This window comes from Saccostrea cucullata, unplaced genomic scaffold (genome assembly GCF_032062105.1).
Source record: "Saccostrea cucullata isolate Sc308-1 unplaced genomic scaffold, CSIRO_AGI_Scuc_v1 ctg3743, whole genome shotgun sequence".
NCBI classification, from domain to species: domain Eukaryota; kingdom Metazoa; phylum Mollusca; class Bivalvia; order Ostreida; family Ostreidae; genus Saccostrea; species Saccostrea cuccullata.
This window is the reverse complement of record NW_026932806.1, coordinates 146-21138: the sequence shown is the minus strand read 5'-3', so window position 1 is coordinate 21138 and position 20993 is coordinate 146. Positions and strand designations below refer to the sequence as shown.

The 20993-nt window shown below is 34.6% G+C and overlaps 1 protein-coding gene and 1 long non-coding RNA gene across 2 annotated transcripts; one reads left to right on the top strand and one right to left on the bottom strand.

Moving 5' to 3' along the window:
* Nucleotides 1–3911: 3911 nt before the first annotated feature.
* Nucleotides 3912–14242, bottom strand: LOC134236188 (polyribonucleotide 5'-hydroxyl-kinase Clp1-like). The gene is made up of 13 exons (XM_062718355.1): nucleotides 14076–14242; nucleotides 13189–13266; nucleotides 12262–12375; nucleotides 10259–10384; nucleotides 9537–9650; nucleotides 8229–8427; nucleotides 7558–7600; nucleotides 7394–7443; nucleotides 6977–7077; nucleotides 6382–6532; nucleotides 5812–5892; nucleotides 5274–5367; nucleotides 3912–4454 (listed from the first exon to the last, which is right to left on the bottom strand). Exons 1-13 carry the CDS (start codon nucleotides 14088–14090, stop codon nucleotides 4340–4342), a joined length of 1281 nt encoding a protein of 426 aa, XP_062574339.1. The 5' UTR covers nucleotides 14091–14242; the 3' UTR covers nucleotides 3912–4339.
* A 1373-nt stretch (nucleotides 14243–15615) lies between these two features.
* Nucleotides 15616–16619, top strand: LOC134236187 (uncharacterized). Its single transcript, XR_009985560.1, has 3 exons — nucleotides 15616–15889; nucleotides 16093–16206; nucleotides 16480–16619. It is a non-coding gene; the product is annotated as an uncharacterized LOC134236187 (long non-coding RNA).
* Nucleotides 16620–20993: the final 4374 nt, after the last annotated feature.

Below are 20993 nucleotides of genomic sequence, written 5' to 3'. Positions count from 1 at the left end.
GAATTATGGCTTTGTCATTCTTGAGAAGAAGATTTTTAAAGAATTTTCCAAATATATTTCTATGTAAAACTTTGAATTAGGGCCTGGCCCTTTTGGCCCTGCCCTACCCCTTTGGGCAAGTTTGTCATGATTTGAACAAACTTGAATCTACACTACCTGAGGATGTTACCCCATAAGTTTCATCTTTCCTGGCCCAGTGGTTCTTGAGAAGAAGATTTTTAAAGAATTTTCCTATATATTTCTAATAAAACTTTGGTCGGCCATTTTGGCCCCTACCCTTTGAATTTTAAAGGCAGATTCCCCGGTGGGTCATGATTTGAACAAACTTGAATCTACACTACCTGAGGATGTTACCCCATAAGTTTCATCTTTCCTGGCACAGTGGTTCTTAAGAAGAAGATTTTTAAAACATACCACCAAATTTTCATTAATTCCCAATTATCTCCCCTTGAATTAGGGCCTGGCCCTTCATTTGAACAAACTTGGATCCCCTTCACCCAAGGATGCTTTGTGGCAAGTTTGGTTGAAATTGGCCCAGCCATTCTTGAGAAGAAGTCAAAAATGTGAAAAGTTTACACATTCGAGAAATAACGACAATAGACAGAAAGTGAGTTTGGACAAAATGTGATCAGAAAAGCTCACTTGAGCCTTCGGCTCAGGTGAGCTAAAAATGAATGTATGTAATTTTTCAGCTGACTTGTCCTCAAACTAGAAAAATCCAATATTGTAGGATTTTTGACTCTGTTTCCTCAAATAAAATATTGGAGATTAAGTTATGAAAGATTCTTCACCTTACAATCAAAAACTAAGTGCTGTGGCTTTGAACCACTTGGAAACGACCAATCTGGAGGACTGTGGACAAAATCTCATTGGTTGGTTCATAATTAACTACTACACTACGCGTAACTATAAACCCAACTTTAAAATTGCAACATTTATCAAGGATATATGTAGTGGAACGATATCTGAAAACCTTAAAATAATAGAAACTAGAGGTACTGTGAGCAATGAGCTCACTAAATGATACCCCCACCTCCCATATGAACACAAGAGGCCCAGGGGCCACATCGCTCACCTGAGCAATTGGCTAGGAAAAAACACAGATCAGATCAGAACTGAAAGTAAACTGGGGGGGGGGGGGGGGGGGTCATGATTTGAACAAACTTGAATCTACACTACCTGAGGATGATTCCCTATAAATTTAACAAAGCCTGGCTTTGAAGTACTTTAAAAGAAGATTTTAAAAGGTTTCCCTATATGTTCCTATGTAAAACTTTGATCCGCCATTTTGGCCCCACCCTACCCCCAGGGTCATGATTTGAACAAACTTGCATCTACACTACCTGAGGATGATTCCACATGAGTTTAATCTTTCCTGGCCCAGTGGTACTTGAGAAGAGGATTTTTAAAGATTTCTCCAATATATTCCTATGTAAAAGTTTGATTGGTCATTTTGGCCCCACCCTACCCCAGGGGTCATGATATGAACAAATTTGAATCTACACTACCTGAGGATAATTCCACGTGAGTTTCATCTTTCCTGGCCCAATGGTTCTTGAGAAGAAGATTTTTAAAAATTTCTCCTATATATTCCTATGTAAAACTTTGATCGGCCATTTTGGACCCACCCTAGCCCCGGGGGTCATGATTTGAACAAACTTGCATCTACACTACCTAAGGATGATCCCAAATGAATTTCATCTTTCCTGGCCCAGTGGTTCTTGAGAAGAAGATTTTTAAAGATTTTTCCTATATATTCCTATGTAAAACTTTGATCGGTCATTTTGGCCCCACCCTACCCCCAGGGTCATGATTTGAACAAACTTGAATCTACACTACCTGAGGATGATTCCACATGAGTTTCATCTTTCCTGGCCCAGTGGTTCTTGAGAAGAAGATTTTTAAAGATTTTTTCCTATATATTCCTATGTAAAACTTTGATCGGCCATTTTGGCCCCACCCTACCCTACCCCCGGGGTCATGATTTGAACAGACTTGAATCTACACTACCTGAGGATGATTCCACATGAGTTTCATCTTTCCTGGCCCAGTGGTTCTTGAGAAGAAGATTTTTAAAGATTTTTTTCTATATATTCCTAATTTTGTAAAACTTTGATCGGCCATTTTGGCCCCACCCTACCCCCAGGGGTCATGATTTGATCAAACTTGAATCTACACTACCTAAGGATGATCCCACATGAGTTTCGTCTTTCCTGGCCCAGAGGTTCTTGAGAAGAAGATTTTTAAAGATTTTTTCCTATATATTCCTATGTAAAACTTTGATCGGCCATTTTTGCCCCAACCTACCCCGGGGGTCATGATTTGAACAGACTTGAATCTACACTACCTGAGGATGATTCCACATGAGTTTCATCTATCCTGGCCCAGTGGTTATTGAAAAGACTATTTTAAAAACTTTTTCCTATATATTCCTATGTAAAACCTTGATCGGCCATTTTGGCATCACCCCCCCCCCCCCCCCCCGGGGTCATGATTTGAACAAACTTGAATCTACACTACCTGAGGATGATCCCAGATGAATTTCATCTTTCCTGGCCCAGTGGTTCTTGAGAAGAAGATTTTTAAAGATTTTTTTCTATATATTGCTATGTAAAACTTTGATCGGCCATTTTGGCCCCACCCTACCCCCGGGGGTCATGATTTGAACAAACTTGAATCTACACTACCTGAGGATGATTCCACATGAGTTTCATCTTTCCTGGCCCAGTGGTTCTTGAGAAGAAGATTTTTTAAAAATGCCATTAATTTTTCTCTAATTCATAATTATCTCCCCTTGGAAAAGGGCCTGGCCCTTCATTTGAACAAACTTGAATCCCTTCACCCAAGGATACTTTGTACCAAGTTTGGTTGAAATTGGCCCAGTGGTTCTTGAGAAGAAGATGAAAATGTGAAAAGTTTACGACGACAACAACGACAACAACGCCAACAACGACAACGACAACGACGACAGACAACGGACAAATTTTGATCAGAAAAGCTCACTTGAGCCTTCGGCTCAGGTGAGCTAATAATGGCAGTGTAGATGTTTTGCTCTGGAAATCCAAAATATATGTCAGATCAAAAAGTAAAATAGGAGGTGCACAATGGCAATATGTAATGAAGATTCTGTGAAAGTTTCATTAAATTTCCTTCAGTGGTATGAGAGGAGTTGCCGATAAGAGATGGGTACCCCAAAGCGTAACAGACGGACGGACGGACGTACAGACGGACGGACGGACGGAAATACCGATTACTATATACCCTCCCACTTTTCAAGCGGGGGGTATAATAAAGCTCTCTGAACTATACTGTGAAATCACTAATTTTTGTGGCAGTTAAATGTTTGTTGTTTTCAAGGTATGGATAGTCCCATGAAGTTATGACCAACACGTAATTTAAAACTTCATATGCATTACTACTAATTACTAAACAATTCTCTTACCACCAAATCAAGTCCCCACAAACCATTATTATATCCCCCACTTGAAAAGTGGGAGGGTATACTGTAATCGGCATGTCCGTCCGTCCTGCTGTACGTTCGTCTGTCTGTACGTCCGTCCGTCTGTTACTTTTTAGGGTACCCATCTCTTATCTGCAACTCCTCTTATACCACTGAGTGAAATTTAATGAAACTTTCACAGAATCTTTATTACATATTGCCATTGTGCACCTCCTATTTTACTTTTTGATCCGACACATATTTTGGGTTTCCCGGCTACAGCAAAACATAGACTTTGTCATCAGTTATAACCATATGGAAGGCGGGTTGTATCATTTAGTGAGCTCATTGCTCACAGTACCTCTAGTTTGTTCCTCAAACCTCAAAAATTGGACCCCATGAAAATATGTGATTTTACAGTATGCAGAAGAAGTTCATTTCAGTTTTGACAAGGTGAAGAAGAAAGTCAGTATTCAGTGAATTTTTACTTTAATAAATTGTATTGGCAGTGGACAAAAATGCATAAATGTGACAGCAGACATTTGCTTTGTTAAAAACCTGTTCACTGCAGATATTTTATCCATTAACATTTTATGAATCACTAGTCATGCAGATTCTTGATCGCTTCAATTTCTTAACCTTTTTTTCACTACAGATACACTCATGGGTTAAATCAAATGGTCCTCTTTTCATCCTATTATCCTTATTAATAAACTCTTTTCATTTCTTTTCACTTCTTCTTCTTGATTTTCCTCCATGGATTTTCCTCCAAAGGATATCACAGTAGTAGCATTTTCACATGTTGTCAAAAGAAAATCATCTAACTTAAAAAGCTTAAAATGTCCTTCCAATCATGTGCCGAATAAAACACTTTTCTATAAAAACATTCTTAGCATTAGTCTAGATTTCAATGTCCATAAATTGTAAGTCTAATATCAGCAGGATGTCGTTTGGTAGAGGATTCTGGTTGGGGGAAAGAATGTTGAAGGTTTCTTTTTCCGTGTCTAACCCTGATCTAAAAAATATGAAGATAAGCAATTTTATTTTGCAAGAATGCACAAATTAATGATAAAACAAAACTAGTTCAGTGTTCCTTAGGGCCCAGTATTAAAACATGGAAGCCATATACTGTATACAGCGTTATTTTCGCCCCGTGTTATTTTCGCCCTTTCACTCTGTAAAACAAATTTGCATGGTTTTAAATTCGCCCAATCGTAGTTTTGTTTCAGAAATTATACTGAATTTTTTTAATTCGCCCCGTTTTAAATTCGCCCTAAAGAGGTAAGGGCGAATGGGGTGAAAATAAAACGGGGGCGAAAATTTCCCTGTATACAGTAGTAATCTAGTTGTCTGTCTGTCTAGTCATATGTCCACCAACATTTCCGGTGGGATAAAATAACCTGATTTCAAAATTTCATAAAGAAGTAAAATGTACTTTGCTACAAGGGCAAAACAAGACTTTGGCTTTATCAAAGAAGTGATATTTTATCATCTGTCACAAAATAATACATGTAAATATTAGTACTGAACTGTAAACTTTTGAATCATGTAAACACAAATAGCTGTGCAGACAAAGAAGATTTGCTCAGCTTATCATCTTAGCTATATTTAATACCGTATAAGTGGAAATTTTAGCAAGACGCAAATTTAGCAATTTGTCCTTAAAAATTGGTGTTTAATTTTTAGTGTGATGTAATTTTAGCAATTTTAAAATCTTCACTAAAGAAGCTATAACAAGAAATCATTTTAATTTTTAGCAATCTCAGCATCCTCGCCAATAATGCCAAAATATAGTCCTCGCTAAAAATTCTGCTTATACTGTATTAATACTTACATGACAACATGGCCTAAGGTATTGGACTCGATCACATTATCCTCTATACTGGATGCTGAGCTTACACTGAACACATGGTGTAGAATATTTATTCCTGCCAAAATAAATACATGTACAATATTCAGCAATCAGGCATATTTATTAATGTTAAAATCAAGTTATCCAAAGGCCCAATTTGCCCAATGGCAAGTGCATACCATATAAGTTGAAATTTTAGTAAGACACAACTTTAGAGATTTGTCCTTAAAAAAATGGTATTTTATATAGTTTTAGCAATTTTAAAATGCTTACAAAAGAAGCTATTACAAATAAAACTTAATAATTCATTTTTAGCGATGTTCAATTTTAGCAATCTCAGCATCCTCCCTAATAATGCCAAAATTAAATCATCGCTAAAAATTCTGCTTTAATATATGGTAGTCAAAATTCTTTTGACCCACTTTTTCAAAGAGTAGGAAGAAAAATTGATCAAGCTCTTGTGTACAATTGTAAAATCAAGGCTTTTTTTTAAAAAAGTGAAAAATATAAAGATTTGTACCTGGTCTGATTGGCACTAATTTAAGCTTGTTGTCCTGTGCCTTCATTCCCAGAGGTAGACAGGCATCTGGCAGGGCAGGGGCTAAAAATGACATTTTTTTAAAAATACATTGTTGGTGCCATTATTCAAGTACACTAATAAGCATATAAACGAATGTAGTATTTAACACAATGAAAATTTGTATAAACACCTGTGGTTCATGACAAGCAATCATTTCAACATGATTAAAGTAAGGTTTCAAAAGTTATCCCTTTATCATTCACGAGATTTTACAAGTATTTTAGCATGTTTAGTCAGGGCTAGTGATTTTACAGTCAGAACTAGTAAATATTACTGGAAAAGTCTGTCTGGTCTAGTGTTCATAAAAGTTAATGTCAAACCCCTGAAATGTGTTCTTTTATCTCCAGTATAAACTCAAACAGTCAAGTAAATGTCAATCCATGCAGTTCTTTAACATGTATCTCCAATTTTCCCACGATTTATTTCCCAGAATCTAATCTATAGGAAACATGCATGTATAAACTAAAATCGCTAGAAAAAAATAATAAGGCTGCTGCCAGGGATTTTTACCTCCAATTTTATACAGCTTGACAGAGCTGAAGGGAATGTCCATGGGGTGGGGGAAGAAGCTGTCCTTGCCATTGACCTTGACCCCGTAGAAATATTCCCGGATCCTGACGTCTCGGGCCTCTGACCGCTGATGTTGATTTCTCTCAACGACCTAAAAAAAATATCAATAAACTGTAAACCTGCACTGCTAAACACTTAATCAGGTCATTAACATATGGACTGTGCCTATTTTATTCTGGAAAAATCTTCAAAGACAGTCAAGTAGCCATAAATTGTTGTTGTTTGCTCAAATGGAGAAATTACATGAGCACTTAGTTTTCAATTATTCTAACTTGGTCTGATATAATGTTTAGAATACTTGTATTTATTTACAATTATGCCATCGAATGCAGATTGCAATTTATTCTTCAAATGGTGGATCAGTATAACTACACATAAGTACCCCGAAAATAGGATGCAGAGTAGAGAGGGTCCTTAATTTAATTGTGTATGTTGGTTAAAACTGTGACTTAAATATCATCTAATTTCTACTTTAGAGACTAATTTTAGACAATCAAGACAATATTTGAAATCCTTGCCATTCATTGTGACCTACCCCTCCTGATTTGGGCAGTAGTATGACCTTGACAAAGTCAGGCATGTCACGCTTCAGTTCATTATACAACCTTTCCTGGTCCAGGACAATAATCACATCCACTGAAACAAGAAGGTCAAAGGTTAAGAAAGATATCAATGAAAAATTTCTTTATTAGTATCCATATTAGAATCACCCGAGGTAGAAAAAAAAAGCATTCAAAATCAAGTCTTTCAAAACCATTTTCACTTCATTCCCTCTACATACTGCATACTTTGACCAAAAAATTTGTAGTAAGCAAAAAACATTGAGGTTTGATAAAAATTCTTAAAGGTTTTCAAGATAGGTTAAATAAGCAATTAAAAGTATAAATCATAATTTATGCTTTGACAAAGATTCACCTCACACATTGTGTGAACAATAAAATGAATACAAAACCTTCATGCAAAGACCCTGCTGCATGTTTTAGGATTATATATGAAAATGCCATTTTTTAGCAAAGCAAATTATACTAATACTACATATAGACATTTTGTTTGTCACCCCCTCTTGTTACCACATCTCAAAATGCAAAAAATTAGCAAATTTTACTATTTTTATAGTGTATCCATCCCCCTGTGTTAATGACCACTCCACTGATACTAACTGGAAAGAAAACAGAATATCACCTTAAATTGATCATCTAATATGGAAATCAAGAACAACATACAAAGAGATTGTAATGGCCACATAGCTCTACGCCATCCATGATCTTGAACAATATGAATATCCTAGCCTAGCTATGAATATATATATACGATAACAAAAGAAAGTGATTACATATAAACTCTACATAATCTATGATCTTTCACAATATCCTAGTCTTGCTACTATGTAAGGATACTAAGTTTTTTCATAAAGTGCATTTTAAAGATCTAGATATATCTAGCACAGCGACTAAACTACATGTAGCTGTTTAATACTGTAACTAACATGCTGCCCTGGAACCTCCAAGAGGTGGGCTGTCAATCATTAAAGTGTACTACCCACAGTTACCGTGGAATCATTTTATTTACTGAGAGGTCAGTGTTCATGAGCAAACAAAATTCTATTGGTTCTTGGGGTATAATTTCAGGGTAACTTGTAGATACAAAAGACACAATGAATAAATATTCTGACAAAATCATTTCTCATGGAGATGTAAATTTGTGGGGTAAAAGATGACCCCCGAAATCCAAAAACATTGATTCCCCAGGAACAAGGATGATTCCACTGTTACAATATGACTTCTGACATTTACGCTGTTTGTCACACTTCATATTGGTGACTTCGGCCATCCTGGACACCAGGAGTTTATAAAGCTGGGGATTGGTGGAGGGGGATGTGTGACCGTAGTGGAAGACCAGCGGAGCGTTCAGGTGGAACCCTTCCTCTACATCAGCGGGTCGCTCAACCACGACGGCCCCCACCGTCCCAGGTATAGATACCTGACCCTGGAGAAGAAAGAGATTGTTACAGAAAGGGTAATAAAAATTTAAAATATTCTTGTACTGTTCCATGAAGAGGCAGTACTGTTTCATTGAGTAGCTATAAAAAAAAAATATAGGTGGCAACTGGTCAAAATTTGATGGAGATAAAAAATAGGAGAAGTGGAACTTGGATCCAAAATCATCATAAATTAAGTCTGATATTTGCCAATTGTTAAATTGATATAATAGATGTGCTTTTTTCATTTATCATGATCTATATTTTTATTAAACTGGTGGAACAATTTTTCATTGCAGGGCTCTCACACCACGTTTTGGGACGGGGGCCGGGGCCCTTCAAATTGGGAAAATTATCGTCATTTTGGGAAAAGTTGGATAACACAAATTCATTAAAAAAAAAAATCCTCAAATTTTGCTTTTCTAGCATTTTATCATCAATGCAAACTCTGGTTTGAATAAACAGTTAAACAGAACAAATATGGGTACATAGGCTATTTATGAAAGTATATTAGCTTTGTCATTACTATCTTTGAGTGTTGATATTGCGGTTATATGTCTTACTGCGTGACAGTCGCTAGTCACATAGTCCCGAATTTCCTCGATCACATGCGCAACTTTGCTTACCAATACAGCGCGAGACTGAACATGCCGAAGCGCGGGTATGTTTCTAGGTGCAGCTTACTAATGTTTAAATGAAATGTCTATTTTTGAAACCAAAATGCTGTTTTTCGTCGAAACTACATAACAAGATACTCTGCACTCATAGTTGTATACATTTTTGTAAAAACAATAACCTGGTTCACTTTCATTTGCAAATGTGTTTTGTTTGGGTTTTTTTTTTTTGCAATTAGGTTTGATGGACTTTTATTTTTAATTGATATTTTACTCTGGATGGAAATTGGGAAATTTACACCTTTCTTTTGGGAAAAAAGGTACCTTTTTTGCATTGGGAACGGGGCCGTTGAACGGCCCCAATTTTAGAGAATCTAGAGCCCTGCATTGACAAGTACTATACAGTATACACTACATGCTAGTGTGAAATACTGTTTCAACTATACTTCCCCTTACATTTTCAACAATAATCTAATGAATAATATACAAATAAACTTTCCCACCTGTCCAACATCTAGGTCAACAAATATGGGTGCCCTTCCGAGGCGGGCTGCGTAGTTCAGTAGTAGGCGAGACAGAGTGCTCTTTCCGACATCAGTGGGTCCGACAATCATCACCTAGATAGACGCAAATCACAATTATCTGGCTTGAAAATCCTAATAAAAGCAAAAATCGCTTAACATTTTCTTTATGGTCGGAACCCATGGGTTTTCTCTCTGTTACGCTGCAGTTAAATGCAGTGTAAATGAGAGAAATCCAGTGGGTTCCGACAATGCTCCTACTTCTGTATAAGTGGAAATTTTAGCAAGGATTTAATTTTGGTATTATAAGAGGTGCTGAGATTGCTAAAATTGAATATCGCTAAAAATTAATTTGTGCATTTCACTTGTAATAGCTTCTAATGTGAGCATTTAAAATCAATAAAATATCTCTTGCTAAAAATAAAATAGAAATTTTTAAGGGGAAATTGCTAAATTTGCATCTTGCTTAAAATTTCCACTTATACCGTATACAATATCAGGTCATCGCAAAAATTATTTTTAATTTACTTAAATAGTTAAAACAGTTCCATGAGGATAAAGTACGTTTTTTTCAATTAGATTTAAATTAGATGTGCAGCATTCTTTCGTTATTTCTAAATGAATCTGACTTTGTTACATTTCTTTTCCCTTTCCTATTTTTTAGTTTTAGATGTATTCATATCAACTCATACTAAGTTACTTACCCTTGGTCCTCGGGTATTGTCACTTTCAGCCTTTTCTCTCATTTGTTCTAGTGCAGCATGGGTATTTATATACATTACCATGGGAGTTTCCTTGGCAACATAAGCTACCTCTGTTCTTCCTTGCAAGTAAAATTTTGTCAAGGACAAATATGATTCAATATAAACATGCAAAAAGGATAAATTTCAGATCAGGCCATCCTTAAAAAATTGTTTGTTTGGAATTGCAGCCTGAAGGGTTTCAGACACAGGAGGAAGGGAGGGAAATTATTTTTTTTTAATTGAAGATAAATATATTTAATTTTTCATTAAAAAAATCTCAGTAAACAGTAAATACATTTTCTGACTTAAAAAATAAAAAATTATCTACCATCAACAGAAAAACCTAATTTTACATAGACCTGACACTTTATATCAGTGTTTTGTATGGTGCATGTGATACATGTAATGGGCCAAAAAAATGATGAAATAAAAAAAAAATCATCCTACTTTTGGTCAATAAAATTTTTTCAGGAGGGGGCATTTCAGTGAGGCAGGAGGCAATTCCAAACAAACTTTAATTTTATTTTGGCCTCAAATGTAAATAATAATATGTTCCATGCTCCAGTATATGCATTTTCATTCAGTCTGTACAATTCATGAAATTAGATATATATATATATATATATATATATATATATATAAATATATATAAATATATTTCATGTATTGCATATTAGGGATGTCAACGAGTACCCGGTTAACCGGGTACTCGATTGTCCGAGTATCGAATACTAAAATCGGTACTCGGTTACTCGGATGTATATTTTAAATATTTCTGAGCTTATATATTTATTAATGCATTAAAACATCGATTTTAAAACGTAAAATGTTCTTTGCACTTGTACATACAGTAATTAGGGTTTCCTAAATGACCGTTATCGCCCGTGGCAGTGTTTATACAGTAATTACCGTGACCAAACACCTGATGTGCCTACCTGGCTTTTCTCACCTTCGACTGTCTTCTACCCTTATGTTTATTTTGCTTTAATTATTTGTTTTCATTGAACATCGTTTAAGGTCCATTGTATTTAAATAAATTAAATAATTTTGTCAATTCTCCAAGAAGCCGTAAATTAAAAGAGACAGACGATATTGCACGTGCGATTGTTGATATGCGTTTGATTACATGCCAATTAATGCAAATGGTTGAAAGCAAATGCTTTAAAAATGTTATGTCCATCGTTGCTCCAAATAAAACATACCGTATCGTAATTCTATGAAGTCTCGGATCAAAAAGTGTACGAAGATTGTATAAATCCTCTCTGTTATAGGATTACTTGATCAAGTTTATACCGTACATGTAGCTCTGACAACTTATCACTTGGACGTCAAAGGCATCAAAGACTTACATATACAATTACGGAACAGAACTGATTATTTTGAAACAAAAACACTGTGAACAATTTATGATTTTATTTCTCGTATTTATCTGATAAAAAAATTGAACTTAAAAAAAAATTCGTCGGGTACAAAGTGGTCATAATTGTTACAACGCATTTGCAGGTAACCTCCCATCGGTTTTATTTCTACAAGAGTTTACCATGTTTTACAGTTATCAATTAACTTGTTCCTATTTATTTACACTTTACCGAGTACCCGGGTACTCAATCGGAAAAACGTCCGAGTAACCGAGTAATAAAAATTGACCGATTTGACATCCCTAGTTGCAATATATGGTGCAATCAAACCTGACATCTTCAAGAGTAGGACCCAAAAGGATGATACATGTACTGTATGGTAATTTGTTGCAAATAAGGACTGGCACTAAAATAAGGTGACAAGATGAATGTGTTAGTGTATTCAGGCTTATTTCTGCTCTCTATTATTTTTGCATACAATTTTGCACTGCTTAATGGAATTTGCCAAGTTTTATATCTGCCCATCTGTGAGTAGGATGAAAAAGGACTATATACAAAACAGGGGCAAAAATTTCCCAATATACAGCATGCTGAGGAGAAGGATATCTTAATGAGACAGCCATGCCAGGTGAAGACTGCTACTTTGGCTCCCTGGTCAAAGTTGTAGATTTTTCCTTTCGTCAGTTCTGATCCAAAAACCTCTGCCATTCCTTCCAGAAGCTGTACACAGAATTCAGATTTATTCATAATATAATCCATGCATGCAGACTCAGAATATGTACTTGATATGGTTATGTTAAAAATGAAAAGACATTTTGAAACTGCTTAAGAGAATTAAAACAACACAACAGATTTTTTTTTTTTTTAAATACGGTGAAACTTGTCTAGTTGTGTATTCTGAAACCTTGACTTTCATGAATTTCAATGAATTGCTTAGAATGTTGACTATAAATCTGGCCAATTTCTTTGGAACTAGTGGTGGCTAGATTAGACTATAGTTTTACTGTACATAGTTCTATCCAATCAAATTAAAATTAGATGTTAGATCCACTCGCATACTCGCTACACTAACATCTAACAACATCCTGTTGTGGGTCATGTCAGAGGTCAAATTCAGAATAACTCTAGACTTAATTGCTTCACCAATATTCAATGATTTTGCAGAGGACGATTTGATTGGTTGATAGAATTTGACCTCTGACGTGACCCTCTATGGGATGTTGTTAGATGTTAGTGTAGCAAGTATGCAAGCCGATCTAACATCTAATTTTAATTAGATTGAGTTCTATCCATTTTATATAGAGGACGGTTGAAAAAAATTTCATCTGGTGGCCGTCAAACAAGTTCTTGGCAGCTGCCGGTTATTAATGTGGCAGCCACCAGACCTATTTACTTGGTGACTACCAGATAAAATATCTCTTTCTCCCTGGCAAGTTCAGGCTTCCATAACTTTAAGACCTACATCTATAATTATAATGAACAGCAAATAGTATTTTTTTTTAATCATGATTACAAATGAATGATGGTAATTACCTCCATTTGGACTGAGGCATTGGCCTCAACTTCAAACCTAAGCTCTTCATCAGCATTCAACCTGTACTCTTCTACACTCTAACAAATAAAAAAGGGAGAGAAAATAAGAAAACAGACAAGATCATTTTATACTTAAAACAGATTTCTGTCTTTGAAACATCAACTACAGAAGATTGACTACTATTTGAAATTTCGGCTAACGCCTCGGCTTTTATCTTTCAAACAACATTTCTCAACCGTGGAGGTTATCCTTCAACATTGACGAAAACGTGGATTTTACTTCTTAAGTAAATTAGAATTTAATAAAATCAAAGGAAATTATGAAAATTAACCGACTAATATATTTTCAAGGAACGAACGTTGTGCGATCGAGTTTTAGAGCAAACGAACTCTGGGTAAACGAGAAATACAGCAAACAGCATCAAGGGCGAACATGTTTTAGGGTGAACGAACATACAATCTTCAATGATAAACAACTTGTAACATGTGCATTTGAGGTGTCAGCTGAATCGATTTCTAATATTATTTGATGCTTCTCAATGAAAGGAGCAAGTCCTAAAATATTGAATGAAATTTACCAGGGGGTGTTGACTCAGGACGACTGGCAATGCCAGGATACAACTGCCATATGGTGAATGATTTGTTAGCTACATTTACACTGTGTTTTTTTTTTTATTCTTTTTATTTGACACTATACAATACTGTCTTTAATAAAAGAAGACAGTAGTTAGCTTAAAACTGGAATTTATATAATAGCATTACTAAAATTGTATATTTTTTTTTTAAAAAGAAAAAGACAGGCGTAATATTATGTTTTTCAAATTCAGAGGAAATTCAAATTACCATATAAAAGATAACAATATTCGAGTTTCTGGGGAAATGATTACCTTTTCTTCGCTCATGACTGCTCGTATTGCTTGAAGTAAATAAGTTTGACTTGATACTTCATCTAGCTTACTATAAAATGATTTTCTGACATATTGTTCATCTTATTCAATGTTCACAGCATTTTAAAGTTTTCGAATTCACATTTGTTGTACGCTCGAAACATAACTTCCGGGTTGAAGAAGGTGAGTCTATTTACCCCAATTCTCCCTAACGTTCGTATTTTAATGGCTTGCTATAGGCCTAATAAACCGGCATTTCCTGTTTCATTCGTGTATATCGCGGATAATATCGCGGATATCAAGCCAATCTATTATGAATTTATTATGAAATCTGGCATGGTTCCAAGGAACTATCCCAGCAGGCACGCAACGTTGTTTCAACGTTGAAAGGAGGTGGAATATAGGTTGCAACGTTGATAAACTATATTTCAACGTTGTTTCAACGTTGAGGTTTCAACGTTGAATCCTCAACCTTTTTTCAACGTTGAAACAACGTTGAAGCTGCAACATATTTTCAACGTTGAATGTTCGTCGATATTTCAACGTTGAAACAACGTTGAGGCTGCAACATATTTTCAACGTTGAAAGTTCGTCGACATTTCAACGTTGAAACAACGTTAATGCTGCAACATATTTTCAACGTTGAATGTTCGTCGATATTTCAACGTTGCAACAACGTTGAGGGTGCAACATATTTTCAACGTTGAATGTTCGTCGATATTTCAACGTTGAAACAACGTTGAAGATTCAACATGTTTTCAACGTTGAGTATTTTCTGATATTGTAAAGTTAAAACAAGGTTTAAAAATGCAAAGTTGACTGACTTGATTTCAACGTTGAAACAACCTGCAAGATGCAACATATTTTCAACTTTAGGAAAGTTAGGAAAATTTAACGTTGAAACAATTAAGGGGTAACGAATATTAAGCACATTAGTTTTTAAGTTCAAAATATAAAGGTGTCTAATTTAACTCTAATACATGAGATATTCCGCAATATACACAAAGCTGTATGCATTGTTAGAAAATTTTATATATATAATAATTATACTTAATAAATGAAACGCATGCATTATAAATTGATTTACTCTAAATAGTTGTGCCAATAGCTAGTACCATTATAAAATTTTTAATATGAGTTTAAATGAAGCATGGCATATACATTTAACACTTCATTATAGTTGTGTTTCAATAAATTGTGAATGCTATTTTTTTTTTACATATATTTATAAAATATGTCAAATATAAGCTTTTAATAAATAATTTAACATCTTTATCCAACATCTCACTGTAATTCCATGTTACTATAGAATTAATAAAAATAATTATTCAGAATTAATGTTCTTAAAGTAAGACCCATATGGATCCGTGCCGTATACTCTTTCACAGATTATACATATACAGAGCGAATCTAAGAAGTCTTAAAGCTTATTTTATTAGAATGTGTTTTCTGTGTGTATTAATTCTATAATCTTTCTTTTCACAAAATATATAAAAAAAATTCAAATAAACACGTAAAAATTTTCACACTAGCAATTAACCCCGGTCAAGTTGCATTACTTAAGATCCACTCCCCAAAAACCTTCGAGATATCAGATAAGGAGTGCCTCTCGCTTAGTTGGTCAGTTTCAGTGTCAGGATAACCTTGTTATGCAATTTTCTTGCTGGGCAGAGTATAGCTGTTTGCAGCTTATCTAGGTCAAAATTTGAATTCAACTGATGGACAAGAAGTGCGCGTTTCTTTGCTGTTCATATTTCATGTGTTTTTCAAGCTATATACACAAGGATTAAGGCTGGAATATCAACTTCTGCTCAGTAAGTATTATTTCCTTTTCATGAATTTAAGAAATTCAGTTTTTTAGTATCTGTTCATCATTTAATTCTTGTTTTATAAGTATATTTGAAATCTGCGTGAAATGCACATCCTTGGTTCGTGTTATGTGTTTTGTTGATATTCATTTGGTTATGAAATATAAGCTAGTATACTCATATATTATGTACAATTTAACTAATTGTAGTTCGCCGTAAGGTTCAATCAACCAGTTATGCAGGGAATTGATTGTATAGTCAGCCTTGATTGCATCAGATTCTTCTCCCGTGAAAATTATACAAAGGAATGCAACATTTTGTAAGTACACTATGTATATGTATGTCTATAACATTTTTCTTTAGTAATAATTATTTATAAGCATACTCATACGAATTTTAACATAAAGTCAACATCAGTTCTTTTAATCATGTAAATTAAATCCAAGTACCGGAATATATTCCTTTGTCTGATTTTCTAAATCATTCATGTATATTTATTTTTATCATTTGATATAACGTGTTACATGTGTACGTACATTTTATCGAACAAATGGCTTTAACATCTTTATTTCTTTTATCAATAGGCTTTTGCTTAGAGGGCACGGAGGGTGGATTCTCCTGTTCATTTCTTTCATTCATGGGACTTAACTCTATGCGTGATTAAAATCAATGGATCCGCCACTTTGTCGAACTTAGAAGTGTAAGGCATACGCGTACTTTGAAGGACCTGGATATAATTATTGTGACCCACTTTTCCCAAGGAATATAAATTTTGTCAAGCAGTGGTTTTTGAGATTCAGTGATTGAATCCGAATTTGTGTTTGTCTAAAAAATACATGTTACAAATAAATTCTCTCACAATCATAATACTTGATTACAACTTATATAAATATTACGCAACTTGAATAAAAATTTTTATTAGAATTTGAAATGTATTTGTTTATAAAGCAAAATGTAATATGAATTCAACGTGATTTCAACCAAATATCAAAGTTTGTACATCCGAAAAATTTCAACCAAATCTCAACCTAATTTCAACCAATGTTCACTTTTGTTCAATGTTGATATTTGACGTTGAAACAACGTCCAGCTTCAACGTTGCCTCAACTTTCATTTGCAACCAAAAATCAACCATAAATCAACCAAAAATTCAACCCATTTTCAACGTTTATTCAACGTTGAAAATTGACGTTGAAACAACGTTATGTCTCAACGTTGCCTCAACTTTCATATGCAACCAAAATTCAACGTTGATTCAACGTTGAAGTGCAACGTTGATTCAACGTTGAATCAACGTTGAAATGCCTGCTGGGATATTTGCAAAACTTGAAATTTACCTGTAGTAAAAAAAAGTCCTTAACTTTTTATTTTATAGATCTTTGAGTCATCCTTTTTAAACAATGGTTTCAGCATCTAAGGGCCGATGCTCTTAATTATTCTATATTAATTTTTTTGTATTTTTTCAAAGAAAATGAAAAAAAAAATATTTATATCCAAATAAGATGTTTTCGAGTTAAAAGTTTTACTTTAAATGAATGCATCATATGAATATCTAATAAACTAGAGGTACTGTGAGCAATGAGCTCACTAAATGATACCCCCCGCCTCTCATATGAATATAATGGCAGTGTCCATGTTTTGATCTGGAAAATCAAAAATATATGACTGTCAGATCAAAAAGTAAAATAGGAGGTGCACAATGGCAATATGTAATTAAGAATCTGTGAAAGTTTCATTAAATTTCCTTCAGTGGTATATGGGAGGAGTTGCGGATAGGAGATGGGTACCCCAAAGCGTAACAGACGGACGGACGGACGGAAATACCGATTACTATATACCCTCCCACTTTTCAAGCGGGGGGTATAAATATGTAAAGAAAGGCTGGGTTATGGAATTCTATATACGACATCCAACTGCTGACTGCTTACAGCCAACTGTCAGCTGCTTACTGTCACCTGCAACACATATTTACATATTTGAATTAAAAAAAAAACAGGAGCGGATAGATATGATTAACAAACAGGTTAAGAAGATTTTAATCACAAGTTTAAAAAATATTCACAAATTATTGTTTTCTTTTAATGAATATTTTTTTATTTTAAAATGAACAAAGTACAGTTTTGGCCAAGAAATGCCGCGTTTCAGGTCTGCTCCGTTCAAAACATTTTCAAATGGCTAAGATTTTTTTAAAATTAAATGGTATATAATTTATATATAACTCAAATATATGCATTTCTAAAAATAACGCCAAATACTGTACCTTTCATAGCAGAACGTCGGGATTTTACGAAAAATTAAGTCATAATTTTAACATGCTATGTGGCAACGCACTTTGAAAAAAATTTTCAAAGTGCGTTAAATTTGGGACACACTCAACGCACTTTGAAAAATTTTTTCAAAGTGCGTTAAGAGTGTACATCAACATTTTTACCATGTGGAAATTTAACGCACTTTGAAAAAAATATGTTTAGAACAAAAATTCTGGACTTATATTTTAGTAATAAAGAGAATCAAATTGTAATTCATATATCTTTTGAAAAACGTTTTAATTTACATGTATTGCTTTACCCTCATTGAAAACAGGGAGATGATGAGTATATAGAAGGTCGCTCAGTCCGACTCTTTTTTTCTTATACATAGCCGTCAGTAGCAAATTGAAAGTGGACTCCCTTCCCCCAAGGTAAGCCCCAATTTTTAATGCCTGTATTATGTATATCCTGGCAAATCATTTTTGTGACTAACCCCCCCCCCCCTTTGCGTGTACCGATGCCTATACTAATCCCAAATATGTATTTGCATAACTGGTGTGACGTTGAAAACTTTCAATAAATTTTAGTTTACATTAAATGCATTCAAACTGGAAAAAGAATAAAGTGCAGTAAAACATTAAAGAGAAAAAGAATGTCCAACAGAATCACAGTGAAAAAAAGGGAAAACTGGAAATAGTGAATTGTCTTTTCTCTAGTAGTTGGCCTTATGTATAACAGTTGTGTTACAGAAGTTCTGGTTCTGAAGCATAAAAATGATATTAGCCAATATTAGCTATATTTGTTAAATGAAATGAACAAGCATTTGCATAATTTATAAGCAATACATGTCCCCTACCGGGGGGAAACATTTTCTGGACTCCCGGTATTGATTTTGTTTGTTGTCACCTGCTTCCATTCAAAGTTTGGAATATCAATATAAGAGTAGCTAGTGAAAATTAGTATTTTCTAAATTACTACTCTTATTTCATCAAGATATTGTTAACATTTCAATTTATTTTGAACACAGTGTCAATTTAATTGTTACAGACATACAGAACAGACAGACGGACTAACACATCCCGAAATTAATATTAATACTTTCATTTTCTCTCCCACTCTCACTCTCACTCCAATCCCACTCTCACTCTCCCCCACTCTCTCTCCCCACTCTCACTCTCTCTCTCTCCTCCACATCTCTCTCACTCCCACACTCTCTCTCTCCCCCACTCTCCACCCTCTCGTCCTCTCTCCCCACTCTCACTCCTTCCCTTTCTCCCCCTTTCACTCACTTTCTCTCTCTCCATTCTCACTCCTTCCACTCTCAGTCGCTCCAACCTCACTCCCTCTCTCTCCACTCTTACTCTCTCTCACACATTCCCTCTTCGGAGACAGCGGGAGAGATAGTAGGTGGCTACATGTACATGTGATAAGGCTAGAGAGTGCAGGGAGATCAAAGAGGGTTTAAATAGAACGGGAGATAGTAATCCGCCACTCTCACCCTCTTTTCTCTCCCTCACTTTATCTCTCCCTCTCACTCCTCCTCCCCTCCCATTCTGTCTTCCTCTCACATTCCCCACATTCTCACTCTCTCTTTCTTTTTTTTTTATTTGTTTGTTTAACTCAGTTAAATCTCACTCCTATGAAATAAACTATTCATATGCAAATATATCAATGTTTCATGATTATTTACAATTAAAAGAATAGATATAATTCTTTTTCCATAATAAAGAAACAAAAAATGTCTATTCTTGATCTTTTTATTTTAAGTAAATTTATCAAAATTGACTATTTATGCAAAAAAACTGATGTCATTTAATATTATAAGGGCGATAACTTCAAGCAAAAATATTTAGAGGCAAAATACTATTTAATGTTCTTTATTTGACCAAAGAAGTAATTCGGGATTAACTTTCACTATCTTTATCCCTTGTTTTCAATCAGTTTACTTGAATTCCATATTTTATATATATTTCATGCTCAGATATTGTGTGGTTGCAATGATACTAGCCTAAATGCACTTGCATCTTGACTTCCTCGCTGTTCTACGCTGAAACCAGTATATATTTTTTGTTTTGAATATAAACGTGTTTGTTTGGTATTTTATTGGCATAATCATGTTATTCGCTTCGCGAATGGAATAAGTTTGATGTTGTACACGTTAACGTCAAAACCTGTATAGGAATGATTTTAATCATGTTTTAGCATTCGTTAATAAGAATTATCAATGATTTAAGGAAATAAAATATATTGAGAATAAATGGAGAATTCTGTCTTGTATGATAACGTAATAGGTATAAAAAAAAAATGAAAGAACCGTATCGATCATACATATGTGAAGAACAGGTAGCGAATCAAATAACATGAGTATACATGTATATATACTGACGCAACATTCTAAAAAGCCTCTGAAAGGGAGATTTTCCCCGGAAAAGGGTTTCTTTGGGGGACATACAGATAAAAAATGGGGCTTGGATTTTTTGGGGGGATCATACTTTAAAATGATCATTTCTTAAATGATCAAGGCATATTATAGGGAGCGAATCAAATAACATGAGTATATACCGACGCAAGTTCTGTTTTTCCTTCCCTGAGTCAATTTAGACCACATCGATCATACATATGTGAAGAACAGGTAGCGAATCAAATAACATGAGTATATATTTACAGACGCAACATTCTAAAAAGCCTCTGAAAGGGGAGATTTTCCCCGGAAAAGGGTTTCTTTGGGGGTCATTCATATAAAAAGTGGGGCTTGTTTTTTTTTTTTGGGGGGGGGGTCATTCTTAACATGATCATTTTTCAAATGATCAAAGCATATTATGGGGAGCGAATCAAATAACATGAGTATATACCGACGCAAG

Bases quoted from the DNA above. Each gene is read 5' to 3' on its own strand.
- LOC134236188 (XM_062718355.1), bottom strand. The intron at 12,376-13,188 runs GTAATTACCATC...TTCTGTGTACAG, and splicing joins ATGCCTCAGTCCAAATGGAG to CTTCTGGAAGGAATGGCAGA. The intron at 10,385-12,261 runs ATATCCTTCTCC...ACAAAATTTTAC, and splicing joins GGCATGGCTGTCTCATTAAG to TTGCAAGGAAGAACAGAGGT.